Source organism: Ipomoea triloba, chromosome 9 (genome assembly GCF_003576645.1).
Source record: "Ipomoea triloba cultivar NCNSP0323 chromosome 9, ASM357664v1".
Taxonomy (NCBI): domain Eukaryota; kingdom Viridiplantae; phylum Streptophyta; class Magnoliopsida; order Solanales; family Convolvulaceae; genus Ipomoea; species Ipomoea triloba.
The window spans coordinates 31,534,639-31,555,654 of record NC_044924.1 but is presented as its reverse complement, the minus strand read 5'-3'; the positions used below and the strand labels follow the sequence as shown (position 1 = coordinate 31,555,654).

Sequence of the window (21,016 nt, the reverse complement as noted above, 5' to 3'; positions counted from 1 at the left end):
AAAAAAAAAAAAAAAAAAAAAAAAAAAAAAAAAAAAAAAAAAAAAGACAACCATACCAAAATACCAAGTGCACCTTATTTTGTGCGCATCATTATTCATTACACCTTCACTTTCTAGTTTCTATTTTCAATGTTTGTCACAAGAGAAGTATTATGCCATTACTTAATTGTGATTTTTCTTAAATTTTTGATGAGGTAAATTTACCAATTAGATATATCTAATAAACACGTTTAAACCCCATGAGAATGTAACACACTTCTGCAGATAAAAAGTCTAATCCAAAATTCCTAATGTATGTGGCAAGAATCGAATTCACACAGCCCTGTCGCTATAAATAAGTCTTCTTGAGGGACATGATTTTATATATGTGTGTGTATTTATAATTTCATTTCATATAGTATATGTGTTATTCAGTGTAAATCATAAAAAAAATTAAAAGTAGACCTGACAATTATGGACACGACCCGTTAACACGACACGAGACCGGACACGAAATTAGCGCGTTAGTGTTTAGCCTTAACATGTCCCGGGTTGTTAACGGGTTGACCCGTTAAAAACTCATTATGTTTTGTATCTTAACGGGTCAACCCGTTAAACATGTTAAGAACCCGTTTAACCCGTTAATATTATCGTGTTAACCCGTTTATACAAACATGTTTATAACCCGCTAAGAACCATTGTCATTTAGGTAAGAACCATTATGATAAATGAACATGACTAACGATGAATTTACTACCTTGGACCAAGATCCTACACCAATTATTGATGTTCAACAATCTGAAATTTGAATTTTTATTGTGTTCAATTTTATTCTAAAGATTAGTATGGACTTCTTTAATTACGATGGTTGGATGTTATTTTATCATTTTATGAATGTTATAAATTGATTTTTTTTTAGTTTGTTTGATGGATTGAATTGTAGGTTTTATTTTTTTTATATAACTTAACTTTAAATTTTAGTTTCTTTTTAAAAATATTAATAGGTTTAGCGGGTTTAAACGAGTTTCGTGTCATATCGTGTCGACACGACTCGAAACCTGTTGACAAAACGTGTCTATCGTGTCAACCCGTTTAACCCATTAACAAATCGTGTTCGTGTTAAAAATTTGAACCCTTAACCTTAACATATCGTGTCCGTGTTTAACCTTATCGTATTCGTGTCGTTATCGTGTCGACCAGTTAATGAACCTGTATACACGAATTGTCAGGTCTAATTAAAAGTGAATGCATCTAAATTGTTGAATTTATTACTTTTAATTTTATGAATATTGTAGTATTTTCACTTGGGTCTAGCATGTAACAAATTTTAAGGTGATAAATGTCTTACTATTTGGTATTCTCGTTGCCAACCGCCTCATGCAATTAGGTATGACTTCTGTTTCCAATCACCAACTCATCTAATAAAAGGTCTATTCAAGAAGTAACTTTAACCAAGTCGATCGGACAATTGACTTAGTAATCAGAAGATTTTGAATTTCTCTTTGTGAGAATTGTCTATATGATAGAGTCACAATGTAGGATCTACCCAGCACATAACGATAGCATACTTTCTACTAAGTGAAAGCCAAAATTAGCGGTTCATGATATCTTGATTATTTTTAATTGTAGGGCTTTTGTTAAACTAGTAGTGTTTAAGCTTTGAATAAATTACAGAGACGGTAATATTTAAATGGAGTATGAGAAAGATATAAGAAAATGTTGGGAGAAGAAAAATGTTTAGTGTACTCAAAGGAAGTATTATTTCTATTACATGTTCTGATTTAATTTCAATGGAGAAAAAAATTGATTTTTTAAATTAATTGTGCACATCATATTGACGAGTAAAAAAAAAAAAAGAAAGTAAATACAGTATTACTTAAAAAAATAATTTTAACTAGTTTCTTGTTTTGGGAGATTTTTTTAATCAAAATTTTCAACATATTATTCCATGTCAAAATTTTAATATCACAAGATGCAATGTTCATTACATTTATAGTATGTAGTTCTTTTTTAGAAAATAAATATTTATATTTAATTGATTTGACATTTTAATTGTTGACAATAATACCTTTTAATCATGTTGGGAATAGTATTACTACTACTAGTATTTTCACTCGTGCAATACACAGAATTGATTTTGTTATAAAATTTTAATAATATTTAGATTGATATATAATTATATAAAATTACTCGGACAAAAATAACCACCTTTAGACTTTTTCTTAACAACTCCGGAAAAACTTTCAACAGTAATAGAACTGACCAATCCCCGCTCTTTCATAAACTCGAGCAAGTGAACGTCTTCTCACCAATTTACAAGAACGGCTTCCAGCCGTTGAGACAAAGATGGGAGAGGTGGAATAATAGTCTTTTGTTTTCTTGGTAGCCCTCCTAACCCAAGGAAGCTAGATTTAGAATATCTCATAACATCAAATATAATATAGTGCAATTGAAAAGATGGTTTGGATCAATTATATTTTGTGATGTTATCCTTGCTTGAATTCAACCAAATAATTGTTGAATTAATAGCTAAAGTGTATATGCACGCATCCGGTGCTGAAACTTTGGAAATTTTATATATCAGTGTTTATGATTTGTATAACTTTTGGGCAAATGTGCTATTTGAAAAAAAAAACATAATATCGCCAGTTCGAATTATACGTTATTGAAAACCTCTTTGTAGACGACATTGGTAGTAGTAACATAATCTTGTCTATCCCCATCTAGAGCTAACACCTTCATACCATTAGTATTTAGACGATTCTGGGATTTTCTTATGTGGATTTTCATGGCAATTAACTTTTACAAGCTCGATTTTCCCACCTCTTTTTGTTTTCTCCACATGCAATGAGCAGCCTTCAATGAAAAGTCCACCTGCTCAGAAATACTGTCTCGCACAACAACTCCGCATATTGGTGTCGGTTTCCATTCACCATTACCATCTTCAACCCGAATACTCCTCAGCAACCCAGGAGAAACATAACAGAAATGAAGGAATGGGGATTCAGAGACAGTAGCCTAGGAACCCGAAAGAAACTGCGTTGCTTGTACATACATTTGTGGCTCTGGGTCTCGAACATGCAAAGCTCCCAGGACTGTTAATCATGATTGATAGAGGGAGAGACGTCACTACCATTTTTAGGTTCGATTCTAGCCTAGAGAGACGCACAGTGGGTCAGACAGAGGGCCAACCGGAATCATCTGTCGACGGCAGCTTCGAGCTGGAGTTGCATGGCCATTTTATGCCAAAATATGGTGATATCACGGGAGTTGCTGGAACTGTCTTCGCCTGATGGCGAGGTAATGGGATCGAGAACGCGGCCTTCAGTTGCACGGTCCCTACGGACGGTGTCATTTGATAGAACTAAAATGTTCATGTAGTAGATATGTATATCAATATATGCAATAGTGTAATGTAAATCAGGAAAATGACTCTCAATTCCTCCCTTTCATTAATTGTTCTTGAATCATAGAGAGAAGGGAGAGGACATGGCTATTGATGAGTATTGTAGAGAGAAGAAGAGAGGGCCCAAAAGTCCTTTCACTTGAAGGGCTAGGGCCCTTATATAAGCCCAATACTCGTACAGTACACGAACATATGTATAGAGTACTAAGGGCGGTATATTCCCGATCACCAATAATCAGTTTCGTTGCCTTTAGTCTTCATAAATTTGTATGAAACATTTCATTTTGGTAGTGATGATGAACTCTTTTAATATATTGATCAATTTTACTTTGATTGATTATGGTAAAAATTAACAATATCTATAGTTACAACATGATATAATATCGATTAGTGATAAAAAATGTATTACAAAAATTAATATTTAATGAGAAGTAACAATATATACAAAATTTTAAAAAAAAAATATTTGACACTAAATTATACTCCGTAATTTTTAGTGACTGGATTCTCCATCATTACAAGAACATGATGAGAGTAAATTATGTTAGTGAGTAGATGTATTAGTGACTGAATTTTTTGTCACAAAAAGAACATTTTATTGACGGTAAATATACCATCACAATATGCTTATTAATGACGGTATCATATCCCGTCACTGATCTTCACAGGTGCTGACGGTAAATTTTTCGTCATTAAAAGTCTTAAGATGATTTTTAATTTTTTAGTGATAGTTTTACCCCTCACTAATGGACAATTTTCTGGTAGTGATGCGAAGTTATAAATATGCAGAGGCAAATGACGAAATGAAGAATTTAACAGTAAAAAAAAAATATCCATGCTTACCTTAACTCATACGTAGTTGTTTGATGATAGATTTTTCCTAAATTTGTTGCTCATATTTCTTGTGACGACTTGCGGTACTCCATATATGGATTATAGAATGAGTTCCGTTGTAGAAAGCATGGTTTGTTTGGGGTTTTTATTAAATTATTAAACAATATCGCTCACAGTGAATTATCGAAAATGATTCAAAAGATTGAAAAATGAAATCGACGCATGCAGATGAAGAATCATCCTGAAGCAACGGGCTTTAACGTCGCTGAAGAAAAGAAAAGAAAAAGAAAAGGAAACAACAGAAAATGAAAAGCAAGAAAGTGTGTAGCTGGAGCTGTGTTGCTAAAGTAGTAGAGAGAAGGCGGAGCAAGAGTTCTCGGACACGGGTGGCTGCAATCAGATGGAGTTGGGGTTTGGTTTTTGTATTTATATATGGGCTTTTATGGGGTTGGACTGGGTTATGTAGAAAAAATTTGTATAAATATTAATATATGTATTTGTTGGGCCAGATTTAGTAGATATGGATTTTTTTAATTAAAGAAAGAGCAAATTGCCATTTTGTCAGCTGACTATAGGGGTCTTATTAATTCTAATCTACGACTTTCAAAAGTGTTAATTGCATGACTTTTCAATTTGTATCAATTTTGAACACTCCAGTGAAATTTCCGGCCAAATGTCGCCGGATTTTCTTAATCCCACCGATTTGGCTTAATACTATGGGCAAAAATGTAATTTCCTAAACCCAAAAAAAAACCAACCCAAACCATATATCCCTAACCCGGTTCTTGGAGAAAGGTCTTTTGGTACAATGCAGTGTTTATTCCTTCCCCCACCCCGTCGAGGTTTCGCTGATTCAGGTTGTGGGCATCACAAAATTCGACAGCTACATAGAAGCAGCCAGCGGTTCCCTGGAATTGGCATGGATGCATAGAATGGTATCTGACTTCGAAAGATTAGCAAATCAGGTATCCCAATCTCCCCATCCCTAATTTTCGATCAAGAATATATATAATTGAGTATGTATGTATGTATTTGTCCGATCCAGAGCAGCCGGCATTTCTTGGGCGGGGGCAACTTGAGCTTCTTCGCAGACGCAGCAGAAAAAAGAAAAAGTATAAAGACATACTTGGGTGGGGGGGCGAGTGTGCAGGCGGGGATAATCCTAGAAAAANGGGGATAATCCTAGAAAAAGTTGCAGGCCCATACTCAACAGGCAATCTAGAGCTTCGAAGCAAGGATCCTAGCGAGAACCCAAAGGTGACCTTCAACTACTTCAAAGACCCACGAGATCTGCAGAGATGCGTTGTAGGCATAGAGATTATAGCAAAGGTTATAGAGTCAAGACCTTTCTCCAAGTTCCGGTACCCTCCAAGAACCGGGTTAGGGATATATGGTTTGGACCGGAGTGTTCAAAATTGATACAAATTGAAAAGTCATGGTATGCAATTAACACTTTTGAAAGTCGTGGGCTAGAATTAATAGGACCCCTATAGTCAGCTGACCAAAATGGCAATTTCCTCTTAAAGAAATTATATTTTAAATGCTATGATTTGTTATTATTTATTGTTTTGCTTAAAGTTAAAATGTGAAGTAAGAATTGTTTGTAGTTTTAATTATATCAGTTAATACTGAAGTATGAATCTCCAATAGTAATAATTCTACACTAAATATTATGAATTAAGTTTAGTTATAATATAATTTGAATCACAAAACATACCGATAGTTATTATAGATAATAAACTTTGTCAGTGCATCGCACAGGTGGAATACTAGTATGTCTAATAGCGATATGGCCTATGACAACAATATAACGAGGTATTTACACTTGTTGACAAAGAGCCTTATGTATGAGTTGTCCTTGATATTTTCGGCTAAATCTATAAATAATTATAAACACTAAATAACTTAAATACTTAATAATAATTTCATTTCATTTCATTGATTTACCTACATGCATATGTTTTTTTTTTTTGTTGGTAAATTAGGAGTTACGTTGTTTTGTGTTTAGGTTAATTGTTTCAAGACTGCCGGCTAATTAAAACTCTATTCTAGACTTTAATTTGTAGATTTAAATTAATGTGTTTGTAAAGCAAGCTAAGGCTTGGCTTCGATCACATACACGTACTATTATATATGATCTGATCTGATGCAATGCCACGTACTACACTAGCTAGCTCGTTCCATCCAAAAATCACCTTTACTTGTTGCATGCCTATTATTATAAGAACTAGTTTTATACGCGCATTGTGCGTATGGGTTAATGCCCAATGTTTATATTTAAATAAATATTTGAAAGTATATCAATGGATTCAATGCAAGATTGTGCGTATGGGTTAATGCCCAATGTTTATATTTAAATAAATATTTGAAAGTATATCAATGGATTCAATGCAAGATTATATAGGAGAAGTTTATACATGGGTAGATTCAATGCAAGATTATATAGGAGAAGTTTATACATGGGTAATTTCAATGCAAGATTATATAGGAGAAGTTTATACATGGGTAATTGAAATGCAAGATTATATAGGAGAAGTTTATACATGGGTAATTGAATGCCGAATTTTTTTATTTAAATATCTAACTCAAAGTATATGAATCCAAGATAATATAGAAAATTAATTATAATTATTACTAAAATAAATGTTTGATATAGAAAATTAATTATAATTATTACTAAAATAAATGTTTGCAATCTTGTAAAATTGATAGTCTAAATATTTGGTCTAAAAATGATAGTCTAAATAAATACTACTTTTCGTTTGAATTTTTCTAAGTGTTCTTAATTCTCTTTTGAGTAACATTGTCATTATCTCCATCTTGACTATTTGTTCTCTTCTTTTTGTTGGGAGTGTGTTATTTGCAATTCGGTTTTTGTTGGTAGTATATATGACAACGTCATGCAATGAGATTATGATATAGGAGCTATAGACTTTCCTTTAGGTGTTATGCTTGGGGTTCATTTGGTTCAACCATTATTGTTGAATGCGTTATTATGGATAAAGAAATCCTTAGTTTAAGAAAAAAGATTAAATAAATTAATAAAAATTTGAAAATTTAAAATATTATATATTTCAAAGATATTAAAATGTAGTTTCTCGCTTCAATTTGCTGGGTAATGGGTTATTTGAGTACTTTCATTGTCAACAAATCCCCCAAGTAGTTAATATGATTGGTTTCAAACTATTCTTTTTTATTTTTTTCATGGTATTAAAGAAATACATATGTATCATTTTTTGGTGTAACTACTAATTTATTTAATTCAATAAGAATAAAATAGAGCGATCCTGCTTCAATTTGTTGGGTTATTTGAGTACTTTCTTTGTCAACCAATCCCCAAGTAGTTAATATAATTAACTTCAAATTATTTTAAATTTTTTTTTCATAGTATTAATAAAATACTTGGTAAATAAATATATAAAATTATTTTGTACTATAACTTTGATATTTAATTACAAGATATTGTAAAAATAAGATAATGGACAATGTAATGAATATCAATTGATAAATTTGAATGTAAAGAATCTTTACATGAGAGAAAATAAAAACAATATAACTAATGAAATTATTTCTCTTATTTAATTTAATTTTTTGATAATGAATAATTTTTTCAAATAAAAGTATTGTAGACACATAATTCTAAATTAAAGAAATACATATATATCATTTTTTGTTGTAGCTACTAATTTATTTAATTTAATAAGAGTAAATAGAGTGAGAAACTTAATTATGTCAAATTTGATTGAGATGAGGTTCGAACCTAAGATCTTTCTTATACAAATTAATGGGTAAGTTAAAAGTTAACGGAATATTAATGGAGAAGAGAATATTTAACGGAAAACTTAACGGATAATCATAAAAGTAAGGTTAAATTAGGTAATCTCTATTAATAATATTAATCTGAATTATCTTAACCATCTATTTTATTAAATAATTCGTCTGAACCATCAATTTGATTAAATAATTTGACCGCCATTTTTTCTAATAATATTAATCTGAATTATCTTAACTATCTATTTTATTAAATAATTCATCTGAACCATCCATTTGATTAAATAATTTGACCGCCATTTTTTCTACCCATTTTAGGTCTAACTCTCTTTGGCTCTTATTAGTATAGTAGATATGATATGATAGCCGCCAATGATGAAATCCCGCGGGGCTTATATTATGATATGATGTTGCGCTGCGCCCCTCTGCACTTTCAACTTGGATGGATGCTCAGCTACGCGATACTTTACCGGTTCGATATATGCTAGCTATTATATATATTATATTCCCGATGACTTCAATTCAATTCGTTGACATCTTGATCGAATTGAATTGAATTGAAGCATCCTTAATTAGCTTCTTGTTTTCTTCAATTTGTTTTAATTTAATTAATTGCCTGCAGACTAGCTAGTCATGTATGTATGTGTCTCTCATCTTTTTCATGAATTGAATTCGAAGCCAACCATCCCAATTCAAAATGATTGACTGCATTATTATTATTATTATTATTATATTCTTTAATTTGCCTGGATTTGAAGGTGGATATCAGAGGTTACGTTTGTCTGTCGATCTGGGCGGGGACTGGGAATTTTGATTTTGAGGCGCATGCAACTCCACAACCTTACCTCACAATTACAGAGCTAGTTAAGGCAATTAATTGTATTTAATTTGATGCATTATATCTTAATCTTCAATTTTCCTGAGTTGATGAACGACACCCTGCCTGCCTGCAAATGTGAAAATTAACTATATATATATAGACAACGACAACCTGCCGGCCAAATTAAATGGAGAAAAGAGTACGTACGTATTACATCCATTTACCTCATACCTAATTTTACCAATTTCATTCTATCCTATTAACCATGGATCGGAGACCCTTACTTGTCTCTAATGAGTCTATCCACTCCGATCCGGCCTACCGCTACACCCAACAAACCAACACCTACCTTAAACACTCAATCTTCTCAACAATTCATCATATTGGGGCGTTCAATTCATCTCCATACCGATACATGATAACATTATTATATTTTCCCTGGCCTCTAAGATCAAACTCAAATATATAAGCATATCCATCCAGTTTGATTTATAAGAAAGAATTGAAATAAAAGAACTTTGTTAGTTATATATAGGCCGGTTTTGAATGTTTGATTACATGCAAGACAAAAATATGTTAAGCTAAGGCTACTCTGATCTCATATGATATGATATGATAGCATCTCTCAGCTAGCTAGCATATATTACAAATAGGGATAGGGATGAGTGATGGTCTGGCCACTAGAAGTAGAAGGGGAGAAAGCTAAGATGACAAGAACTACCAAAATGCAAATGGGGAGCAGCAGCAACATGAAGGGCGGCGGCGGCAACGGCGGCAAGATCAACGGCAGAATCAGCACCGACGCGGTGAGACACACAAGCAGAACAAACGATTCTGAACTGAAATAGTTCATACACATCCACCGCCTTTTCGCCTGCCCGCCGCCTTGGCCTTGCGATACACTCCCCCGCCGCCGCTGGTATTCCATCTTTTTCGCTGCTACTTCCTTCAAATTCACATTCTTCCTGCTCATCGGAAAACTACTCGCCGCATACATCTCGTCTCTCGTATTTGCACCCATTATTAAATTAAGATTCCAAATGGAGAAGATCAGAAGAGCTCTTCGATCTCATACACGCCCAGGCCACTTTCCAATTCAAGATTCTGCACCTACCTCTTTCTTTATTAACTCCCTCCAAAAGCCCCAATCTTGAGAACGAACAGAATGTGATGAGAAAGAGACCGGTTTGAAGATGGAATGAGAAATGAAAGAGCGATGAGCGAGTATATAGTGGTTGTTTGGTTGATGAAAAAGCTGACAGATTTACGACACTGATATTACTTTGGAATGGGGAGAAGGATTTGGTTTAGGGATCTGAGGTGTGAGGGGGGGAGATATGATATGATATGATGAATTTGGGGTGGTTACAGTGTATATGTAATAATCATAAAATACTGCAACTGTATATATACGTTGCTGAATTAAGGTTGGATTCAGTGAATTTCCTTATCAAGTGGGGCAACCTGACATGCTACTTGGAAATACAATTTGAATGATGTTTCCAAACACTCCCCCACTTGCCCCACCTTCCTTGCCCAGGTTCTTCTCCCCTGGACAACTAATACCCCACCCACCCACTTTTCTTTCATTTCAATTTTTCTCCCCGCTTCACAAATATCTCTATTTTTGTGTGTCAGTCTTAATAATTACTTTCTTCATTGTCCTTCCACTATGAATCATGTTTTCTACATAACATCTTCTTATTTTCTACTGTGATTTAATTAATATGTATAAGTTATTACAGAAGAGTTTATTTAGTACATACTTTCCATAATAAAAACATATTTTTCTCATTACATAAAAAAACAAAGCAAGTTAGAACAATTGATAAGCAAATTGTTATTATTAATAACTGTGAAGTCAAATTATGTATGATTTAATTCTTTAAATTAATTAATTTTATTGAAATATTTGTAAATTATATTTAAAAAAAACTAAAATTGAAAATTATAAGAGGATGCTAAATAAAGTGAATAGAAAAGGTATTAATATGACAAATAAAATGCATGTAGAATATTATAAATGTGAATAATTCAAAAGTAATCAGAATAATTAATAAAATGTGTGGTTGTCTCCTCTCTTCCTATGAAGCCGGCACGATGTCCAATTTTGTAGATAGTGGCATGTGTTCACAATTAATTAATTATATTGTATGAACAGTTTTTGTTCCAATCAATTAATTAACTATTTGCTTTTTACAATAAGGGGAAAGAATTAGCAACTATATATAATAATATAACTTCTTTTTTTTTTTGAAAGGATATATAATAATATAACTGATAGTCTATATTACTGATTTTTAATTGAAAATGGAAATGTTTAATTATACAGTAGTTTGTACATAATCTGATAAAAATTTTTATATTGTATTATAGTGATGATGTTTAAGCGATTCAGTCCATCTCCCTTGATTCAATGTTGTTTAGTCATAAGTTTTAATTTTAGCGAAATATCAATTTTGATTCCACGAATATTAATAAAATGGTAATTTTGGTCTATATATTTAATTTATACTATTGTTTTAGTACTAATTTTTATCCACGGCTATTGCTTTAGTGTTAAAAAATCACGACAGTCACTCTTTTGTTTAAGACATGCCGAAATATGAAATTATTAAAGGTATTTTTGTCCTTTTCAAATTAATTTAATATCCTAATTTGAGCATGAATAGATGGATTTAAGCCCTAAGATCGATCATAATTCACAGTTTTCTCCTCGAATTAAGGTAGGATGATGAGAAGAATTGTGAATTAGAATCGTTCTTAGGGCTTAAACCTATTTATTCAAGCAAAATCTTGTGTGGGACCGTCTCGCCATGAGTCGAGTCGAGTCGGGTCAAGATGCAAATGTACCACTTATATGCACAAATGTCATACTTATATGCTCAAATTTAATACTAATTAGGAATAAAGTTTTTGTTACTTATAATGATAAATGTATTACTTTTTTTTTAATAAGTAACAACAATTGTATTTTTGATTAGTGTTATATTTGAGCATATAAGTATGACATTTGCATGGTGCTTTGACCCGACCCGACCCGACTCACGAATAAGGACCCGTGAGACGGTGTCACACAAGTGTGACCCATTTATTCATACTCAAATTGAGATCTTAAGTTGAAAATGAAAAAATATCCTTAAAATTTTAGATTTCGACATGTCTTGAACGAAGGGGAACCTAACGTGATGAATTTTGTCACTAAAATAATAATTGTGGATGAAAATAAATACTAAACCAATGGATGACAATTAGTAGAAATTAAACATGTGGACCAAAAATATCATTTTACTAATACTCGTGAAACTAAAATTGGTATTTGCTTGTTTTAATTTCTATTAGAGTTTTAAAATAGTTAGTATAAGGCAATTAATACACATTGCCTCTTGATGATAAGGAAGTCTTTTTAGTTAATTGGATCGAAAGCTTATTAGTAAATAATGGAAATAGCTCACAAGACATTAAACTTTAATGGATAAGAAGTTTCATTTAAGATTTTAATTTAGCTCGACGGTGTTGAAGTTGAGAAACTTGAATTATAAAGAAAATAATGAAAATGGAATGACTTTGACACGCTTGACCCGCCGCATTGCATTCAGGAAACCTGATCAGCCCTTAAAATAGGATTCCAAATTAAAGTATGTGTTCTAACTCAATCGGACTTGCTCTCTTGGACTTTGCTTCTTTCTTAGGCTTGTTTCCCTGAAGCAGCGCATGCAGCTACGAAAGAAGACCGACTAGACTGGTTGCTGCATCTGGTCAACGGCTGCATCCACGTTTTTACTTTGAGTTGAAATGTTGAATGGATGATTTTGATTTTCCACCTTTCTAATATCTACACTAATATATATATATATATGGTCCAATTCAAGCACCATTATGTTTACCTAATTAATTCACTTTGACGTACACCAAATTATTGTTATTATTGTTATTATTATTTAAATAGTATTTGAAAGTTTGTGAATGTTGCAAACTTTCCAACACTATTCCTCGGCAGCTTTCGTGACTTTTTCAAACATTATGTACTCAGTAAACTGATTTGGTAAAATACGCACTCTATTAGTCAAATTTAGCTTAAATGACAGATGTTTGACTTAGTTAAAAAATTAATATAAATGCTTAATTATTCAATTTTTTTAACTCCAAAATACTAAAATTCAAAATGTTGTTTAAAATAACTTTTTCAATTAACTTTTTGAGAAAAAAAAATATGTTAAACCACTATCGGCGCAGTTAATTTACCAAACACTTTTCTACAATAAGCTAATGTTATCAAGTAATCATGCCATCTAACCCAATCAGCTAACACTATTAGCTAACAACCATTTTACCAAATAAGGCATGTATCTTTTATTTTTGGATAAGTGTTAAATAAACCATCTAATTATATAGCAAAGTGTAATTAGACATTCGAACTAAAAAAATTTACCCTTAAACTTGTTAAAATTGTGCTATTGACATATTTGACCTATAATAACATGTTACTCCAAATCACCTGCCATGCTGGATGTCACATAAATTACTCCGTAGTATTTTATAAAATTATATTTTATATAAAAATTAAAATAATTAATTATATTAATTAAAACAAAAAAGACCAACAATCTACCATGGCTTTGATAAGGTAAATACAATTGATACGATGAAACATGACATTATTTGTATGAAGTTCAATTGTAACTGGGTACACGATAACTGGTTCAGTCCATCCGGGTTAGAGTGGGATTGGACGCTTAATTCGGTTCAAGGGTTTCAGCTCGGTTTACTAGGCAGTGGGTCTTAGGTTTCTAAGCACTTAGCTATGCTTACAGAAAATAGCTAAAAGTCCATGCATTAAGGGAGGGACGGGTGGAAATAGATCGTACATGTGCACCCGTATGATGGATAAGGCGTCAAGAGTGATTCGAGCCATCGATGGGTCGGAAAGGGCCGAGAACTCCAATGGTCTCGAAGATGCTACTTGGTTTTATGCGGGGATCGGGTCTCATGTAGGAACCTGTGAGGTCTGGAAGATCCTACATCGTGATTGGGTGAGGTCGGTTCAACCCAAGCGCGGTTCGGTGGTCGAATACCGATCACCTGTACACGTATGATTGGCCGGGAATAATCCCTATCAAGTTTTTTTGTCCATAGCATATTAGCAGCCAAGCTTCCACGGACGAAGAAGATGTTTAAGGAAGGTGTGTGGTATACACGATTTGAATTTCCTTTTTCGTTCTTTTCTTGGGATTATTTTTCTAAAATTTAAATCAACTTGAGACGGGAGGAATATATTAAAATACGTAATGGGGAGCAAATGAAACGATATGCACAATTTTATGACGCAAACCCTACCCACCATGGGTCAAATTACATATGTAAATTGTAGAGAAATTTAGAAAGACACATTTTAAAAAATATTTTCAAAATAGGGAAAATAACAATTCTTTTTGTGAAAAGGGAAATTGCAACTAATCAAACTATTACCTTGGGCTATTCACTAGATAAATCATGTTCATGTGTAATAGTTTGGAAATCACACAAGAAAGGAAAAATAACAATTTTTTTAGGTGACAAAAGAAACTTGCAATCACTACCTAAGAAAAATAACTTTTTTTGTCCTTATATGAAACTTAAGTTTAACGTCGCCTCTCTTCTTAAATGAAGAGACGACGTCACTTAGGACCATGGTCCACACAGCTGTGTGGACTACGGTCCATGTAATAAACATTGGTTAGGTGATTGTCAAGGTTCCATCTTGTATCTTTAACCATAATTTATCACTTGATGACCAATTGAATTGCAAGTGCAGATAACTTCTGATGGAATAATCACGAACAGGTTTGGAGCGCGAACAACGCGGAATGGGCTCGGGACAGATAATTATGGCCGAGGTCAGCCCTCGGCCAAATGGCAGGGTCTTGGTCCACGAGTGCCCGAGTTGTGCGGCGTCTCACGTCTGGTGCGGTCCAAGGCCATTGGGATGGCTCTCCTACGTTCTCTCCGGGTTTGTTAAGCCAAGTTGGTATAAAAACGTTCATATATGTCCAATTAGGGCATGATCTGTCTTTAGCAAATAGTTGTCTTGTTATTACATATTCCAAGCAATTGTAATAGCGTTGCCTCTCATTAATACAAGATTCAATCTTCGAGATTATCTATATGTCTTATTATTACAACAGCCCTTGCTCTATTCAGGCTCGAGCGTGCTATATCCCTAGCTATGGCAATGTCAGGATCTAACTCTCATAATTCCCACAACTCACATGGTACTCGTACTCCCTCCCATGCCAATGATCCTAATGGGATGGTGAGTCGGCAAACACTACCCATGAGGTCGATCGGAGACCTCAAGGATTTGATCAATAGCAACCGTCAAATAGGGCCGACCCTACTTGCTCCACCTCCCGCCCCGGGCTTTCAGGAAGGGGTGGACACGCTTCGGCAAGCTACCACTTTGTTAACATAGCTCGTGGATGGGCTCCAAGGAGGCATCCTTGCTCCTCCACTCGACCCTAACTCATCGAGGCGTGAAGATGGTCCAAGTACCCGCCGACCTCGTATACCAGAACCTCACCTCGACGGGGAGGTCAATTCACCTCTACCATCAGCAAGACAGGGAGGGGATGAAGCCACCAGAGGTCAGCTCGAGCAACGAAAGATGGAGGAGCATAACCGACCCAGACTACCAAGTCCGCCTTGAGACGCCTGAGCACACGATTTCCGGTTCGTAACCGTCTTGATTTTGGACCACCCAATTGCGCACCTGCAGAGGGGTCGACCTCGCGCAAGCCTCTAATCCTAAAGGCCCGCACTCTGCCGCGGCGAGAACAGGCCTCACGAGTGAAGCAATTCAGGGAGTCTCGTGGCTAACCAACGAGCTCCCACCGTAGCGAAGTGGAGCAATTACGTAGGTGAATAGACGAGCTCCAGCGAAGGATAGAAATGTGAGATGGGTCGTCGGAGCCCCATGAGGTGTTGACCACCCCCTTCACGGAGGACATCATGGCCAAGCCTCTTCCGAGGGGCTTTCGCTTCCCAACCATCAAGTCCTACACGGGGTTGGTCGACCCCCAAACCCATCTCAACAGATATCGAGTTGCTATCATGATGACGGGGGCAAGCGACGTCGTCATGTGATAGGGTTTCTTCGCGACCCTTGATGGCCAAGCCCAAGACGGGTTCACATCCTTACCCGAGAAGGCTATCTCAACATTCGCTGACCTTCAGGGCAGTTCATGTCATATTTTGCGAGCAGCATACCCAAGAAGAGGCAATTCACCAACCTATGCAAATTGGATTAGCGTAGCTCGGAGACCTTAACCGACTACTTGGGCAGATAGAAGAGGGAGGCAAGGTCGGTTGCAAATTTTGACGAGAAGTCGGCCTTACCTATTTTCACAAGCAATGTCTGGTCTGGATCGTTCCACCGCGACCTTGTCCAATATCCCCCTAAGACTTATGCTGCCTTGTTGGACCGTGCAACAAGGTTCGCCGAGGCAGAAGAGGCGGGAAGGAAGAAGGAGGAGGACGAAGGACTAGGTCGGCGAGACAAGGCACCTCAAGAGGACCGCCAGGCGCTAAGGCCGCCACGCCGAGATCAAGGGCCCCATCTAGCTACGTTGCGTTGCCTGAATCTGCTAACAGAGCCGGTAAGCGTCATCTTGGGCCATGCCGAAGATATGGGCATCGTCGAGTTCCCAGAAGAGTGCATGAAGATATCGCCCAATGCGGACCCGAATAAGTATTGCCGGTTCCACCGGAAAATCCGGGCATAGCACCAACGAATGCATGGTTCTTAAGGGACAAATAAAGGAACTCATCCAAAGAGGCTACCTCTGCCAATTCGTCAAAAGGTCGGGGTAAGGGCAAGGACCAAGCAATGTTTGGAAGAAGAAGAGTGGTTCTGGGCCACCCCCTTCGGGGTCGCGCAAGAGAGAGCTCGGCCAGCTCACTGAGGAATATGAGAAGGAGCTAGAGGACTCTCACCCCCAAAAGAAACAAGTAATTCATGTCATCTTTGAGGGGCTAGAGGGAGGGGATACGCCGGTCGAGAAGAAGAAGTGGGCTAGAAGCCTCTACGTAGGTGAGGTGGTCCGACCGCCTCACGAAAAGAAGTAGAGAAGGGAGCCCATCACCTTCACGGGTGAAGACCTCCCAGATGGTTCCCTTCCACACCGTGGCCCAGGGGGTTATACTTCAAGGTAACTTTTGGCCTGGAATGGCCAAAGAGTGCGCAGACTATGAACGGAGTTGTCTGACTTGCCAGCAATTCCAGGTCAGCCCTCGACCAAGATCAACTTCAGTCGAGCCCGCCATTTGGCTGAGGTTAGCCCTCGGCCAAATGGCGGGTCTTGGTCCACGAGTGCCCAAGTCGTGTGACGTCTGGTGTGGTCCAGGCCGTTGGGATGGCTCCCCTGCGTTCTCTCCTGGTTTGTTAGGCCAAGTTGGTATAAAAATGTTCTTAGATGTCCAATTAGGACATGATCTGTCTTTGGCAAGTAGTTGTCTTGTTATTACATATTCCAAGAAATTGCAATAGTGTTGTCTCTCATTAATACACGACTCAATCTCTGAGATTATCTATTTGCCTTATTATTACAGTAACCCTTGCTCTATTCTACCTTTGTCATAATCCTTACACAATCAGGTTTGATAATTCGGGGCACCCGAGTTATTAAAATCCATTAACTTTTATTTTTTGTGTACCCAGGAACTGTGCTTCAATTCACAGGAACTGATAGTTCCAAGTTAAATTTGTTTATTCTGAGTATTGTTCAATTTGGTTATATTGGATTTAGTAGGTTTTAATAATAATAATAATAATAATAATAATAATAATAATAATAATAATAATAAAAAAAAAAAGAAGTAAATCTAATTCCCTTGATGCCTGCTTCGTCGTTCAGTTCCTACTCTCACTTATATCTCTCTTAAATTTTTTATTTGATTTCTTTATAACTTGTTCTCTACTTTGCACTTTTGTTGTTTGTCACAATTGTTCGTTACCTTACAATTAGTACTTAGTATTATGTTTGAACTTTGAATTGCTATTTTGTTATATATTGTTTAGATTTTGGATATGAATTACGTGATTATGTGATAGTATGTTCTGAAAATTAGGAAATGTTGAAATTTGGGGATCTTAAACCAAATCGAATACTGAACCGAAACTGAACTGTTTCAAACCGAACTGAACTCTAATGTTAAACCGAATGGTTTAATTTTTTTTTTTTAAACTGAAAAACCGAAATCGAAAAAAATCGAACCGAAGTCCGAAACGCCCACCCCTGGGATTTAGTGTGTCACAGTGTTTTTATCCATGCAGCCATTGTTGAATGTTGGGAGCTATTGTTACTGAAATGTGCTTGTTTTCAGAATTTGACATTGAACTCAAATAAAAGAATTGAAGGCAGAACATTAAACCTGAACTCCCTACTGTTTTTTGTTTTTCGTTTTTTGTTTTTTGTTTTTTGTTTTTTGTTTCCCAGACAAACTGGGATCTTGATGCATGAAATGTGTGTTGAATGTTGATCTGATCATCCTTAGCTTGAAGAGAAGGATCTCTGCCAAAATTTGGGCATGACAGCACATTGGCAGCTTCATTTGCGGTTTTCGTTAGTTGATCCCAACAACAATAATCAATCCTCATCAGTTTTGTTTTATTGGATGTGTCTGTCACTCACACAATGCTCCCATCTGGGATTACTGCACTCCTGAGGATCACAACTATCCCTCTGCTAACAATGTACCCAGCTGCTTCATTGTTTCCTTCCTGCACATTGTCCCTATTCAATATCTGCAACAAACAAAAATGCATTATTCAATTCTCCAGTCTTCATCAAAATATATAAAATCGCCTTTGCACTTTGCAGCAGTGCTCATCTATCTTCATCTTAATGTACCTTAACATTCTTGCCAATCCTTGCATTCTTATCGATTATGGCTTTCTTTATGTGGGAGCCTTCTCCGATTCCAAGAGGGGTGCGAATAGTCTCCTCTTCTGTCGAAATGCTCTGTTGCATGCATATGTATTTGTCTGCTCACTTAAATATATATTAACTATTGCAGATGACTAAAGTTTAATGGTGTTTATGTTACCTCATAGTTGTCTGAACCCAAAACAACCGAATCCTCAATCACTGCCCCTTCTCCCACCCTTGTCCTCATGCCAACCACTGTGTTTTTGATCCTGCACCTCTGCACTTGTACAGTAGTTGTATTGATTAAGTATAAACGCATTTCCTTCGTTGAAAATGTAAGTTTTGCTTACATTGAGAATGCAACCGTCGCCAATGGCAGAGTCGGTGATGACAGCATCGGTTATGAGGCTTGGAGGGAGATGGCGAGGTAAAGTGTAAAGCGGAGAATATCTGTCGTAGAAGCTGCTACCAAAAGATGTAATTTAAAGATGAGAGAGGTGTTGTGTGAAAAGTGATGAACTTTGGATTATATATGCATGCTTACTTGTATGCATTGTTGGTTTTTTTTGTGCTCTCCATATTCGACCGGTAGTATGCTTCAATATTCCTCATGTCTTCCCAATATCCATCAAATTTATATGCATAAACCTGCAAAAGAAAAGAAGATTTTGTTCAAAATGCCAAACACAAACTTGATGATGAGGATTTGCAGTAAAGTAAGAAAGACATGTAGGACTTGCCTTCATTTCCAAGGAAATTGCACCTGGTATGATCTCACTTCTTAAGTCATTGGCCAAAGGGAAATGTTCTGTGAGCAGCTTTATCATGGCATCTCTGCTAACCACATAGATTCCCATGCTCGGGAAGCTATCGTTACCTATACCATTGATCTTCACAGAGGTTTCTGCCTGAAAGAGGAAAAAAGCTCTCGTGTCGTTGTCCATTCTTGCACTGGAAGATTGAATGATAGAATGAGATGAGAAAGATAGATGGAGAAAACAAACATACTGCAGGGATTTCTGGTTTCTCATTAAAGCTTGTGACTTTGTTTTCGGAATTTACATGGAAAAATCCAAACCCTGAATCTTCATCATCATGCCTGCTAGTATTACTAGAGACAGCAACTGTGATATCAGCATTGTTGTTTCTGTGAACCTCAATCAGTTTCTGGTAATCCATTTTGTAAAGATGGTAGCCAGGAAGAACCAGAAGCTCGAAAAACGGATACTCTTCTAGTATCCACAAACATCTTCTTATAGCATCAGCAGTTCCCTAGATAGATATATGGATGGTTTAAAGTTGAATGAGCTGAGGAAAACACATTCATGAATCATGATCATATATATGTGTGTGTAATGGTAGAAAAAGAAGAAAATGTTAGGACCTGAAACCAGCCCTTGCCTTCGGGGCTCTGGTAAGCTGCAACGACTTCAACAAAGCCGCCATCTTTCCCAAATCGCGCACTAGAATAAGCTCTTGAAAGGTGGGAATTCAAAGAAGTGGAGTTAAATTGTGTGAGTGCATATATCTTGGTTATGTTACTGTTAATGCAGTTGCTCACAACAGCGTCGACAAGCCTGTAATTCCCTGCAATGGGCAGCGCAGCTTCTGATCTCCGCTTTGTGAGGGGATACAGCTGCGAATGGGATCCATCTCCAAACACAATGGCTGCAACACTCTGCCAACCACACAAATATATATATAAAAAAAAAAAAGTTTCAGAAACTGCTAGGAATTGAAATGAAATGTATAAAGAAGCTAATTAAGTTCGGTATAGACCTGGTTTGGTGGAGGGAAGAGAGAAGAAGGGCATTCAAAGTGTTTAGAACTTGAAAGAAACAAGTTTGAAGGAGCAGCATGAAGGTTGAATGCCTCAGAGGGTTTGGGACAGTAAAGAGGGGACTTAATGTTGAAATTCAGAAAATTTGGAAGAGACATTCTAGGAATGTTTGATTCATCCTCCCTCTAATTGCATTTCATAGGGGAATTTAAGAGGGGGAGACCTTAATCTTAGAAAGGAATATTGAGGTTTCTTCTGCTTCATGACTGCCTACTGTTGCATAACTCCCTGCTCTCATCTCATCTCATCTCATCAAATACAATACAACACTGTTTAACTTTGATTCCAAGTTTCTTTATTATACTTTTTTCTGTACTATATCAACAAGAATAAAAGTTGTCCATTTTGTCTCTTAAGATGTGTAGGAGGAAAGTAGAAAACCATCTTTACTGTATGGTTAAAAACAACAGTTGTAGATTTAACTTCAAAATGAGACAATCCTCCCTCTCACCTGCTTAAGC

General features: G+C 36.0%; 2 protein-coding genes and 1 long non-coding RNA gene across 5 annotated transcripts in view; 1 reads left to right on the top strand and 2 right to left on the bottom strand.

Moving 5' to 3' along the window:
* The window catches only part of LOC116031004 (putative pre-16S rRNA nuclease), a 518,904-nt gene that overhangs the window by 230,871 nt on the left and 267,017 nt on the right, over positions 1–21,016 (bottom strand). The window lies entirely within an intron of this gene.
* On the top strand, positions 5,024–5,325 carry LOC116031011. Its single transcript, XR_004100471.1, has 2 exons — positions 5,024–5,184; positions 5,265–5,325. It is a non-coding gene; the product is annotated as an uncharacterized LOC116031011 (long non-coding RNA).
* LOC116030987 (inactive glucose-1-phosphate adenylyltransferase small subunit 2, chloroplastic) lies at positions 18,147–20,749 on the bottom strand. Of its 2 annotated transcripts, none has more exons than XM_031273404.1 (9): positions 20,495–20,749; positions 20,100–20,393; positions 19,724–19,987; positions 19,456–19,623; positions 19,260–19,363; positions 19,066–19,180; positions 18,894–18,992; positions 18,698–18,808; positions 18,147–18,591 (listed from the first exon to the last, which is right to left on the bottom strand). In XM_031273404.1, the coding sequence occupies exons 1-9, from the start codon at positions 20,651–20,653 to the stop codon at positions 18,475–18,477; spliced, it is 1,431 nt and encodes a 476-aa protein (XP_031129264.1). In that variant the 5' UTR covers positions 20,654–20,749; the 3' UTR covers positions 18,147–18,474. The 2 variants fall into 2 exon arrangements, with proteins under 2 accessions (XP_031129264.1, XP_031129265.1); XM_031273405.1 differs by having other exon boundaries at positions 19,066–19,177.

Coding starts and splice junctions, on each gene's coding strand:
- LOC116030987 (XM_031273404.1), bottom strand. CDS start 20,653: ATGTCTCTTCCAAATTTTCTGAATTTCAACATTAAGTCCCCTCTTTAC. Junction 19,624..19,723: donor AGAAACCAGAAATCCCTGCA/GTATGTTTGTTT, acceptor TTCCTCTTTCAG/GCAGAAACCTCTGTGAAGAT. Junction 18,592..18,697: donor GGATTGGCAAGAATGTTAAG/GTACATTAAGAT, acceptor TGTTTGTTGCAG/ATATTGAATAGGGACAATGT.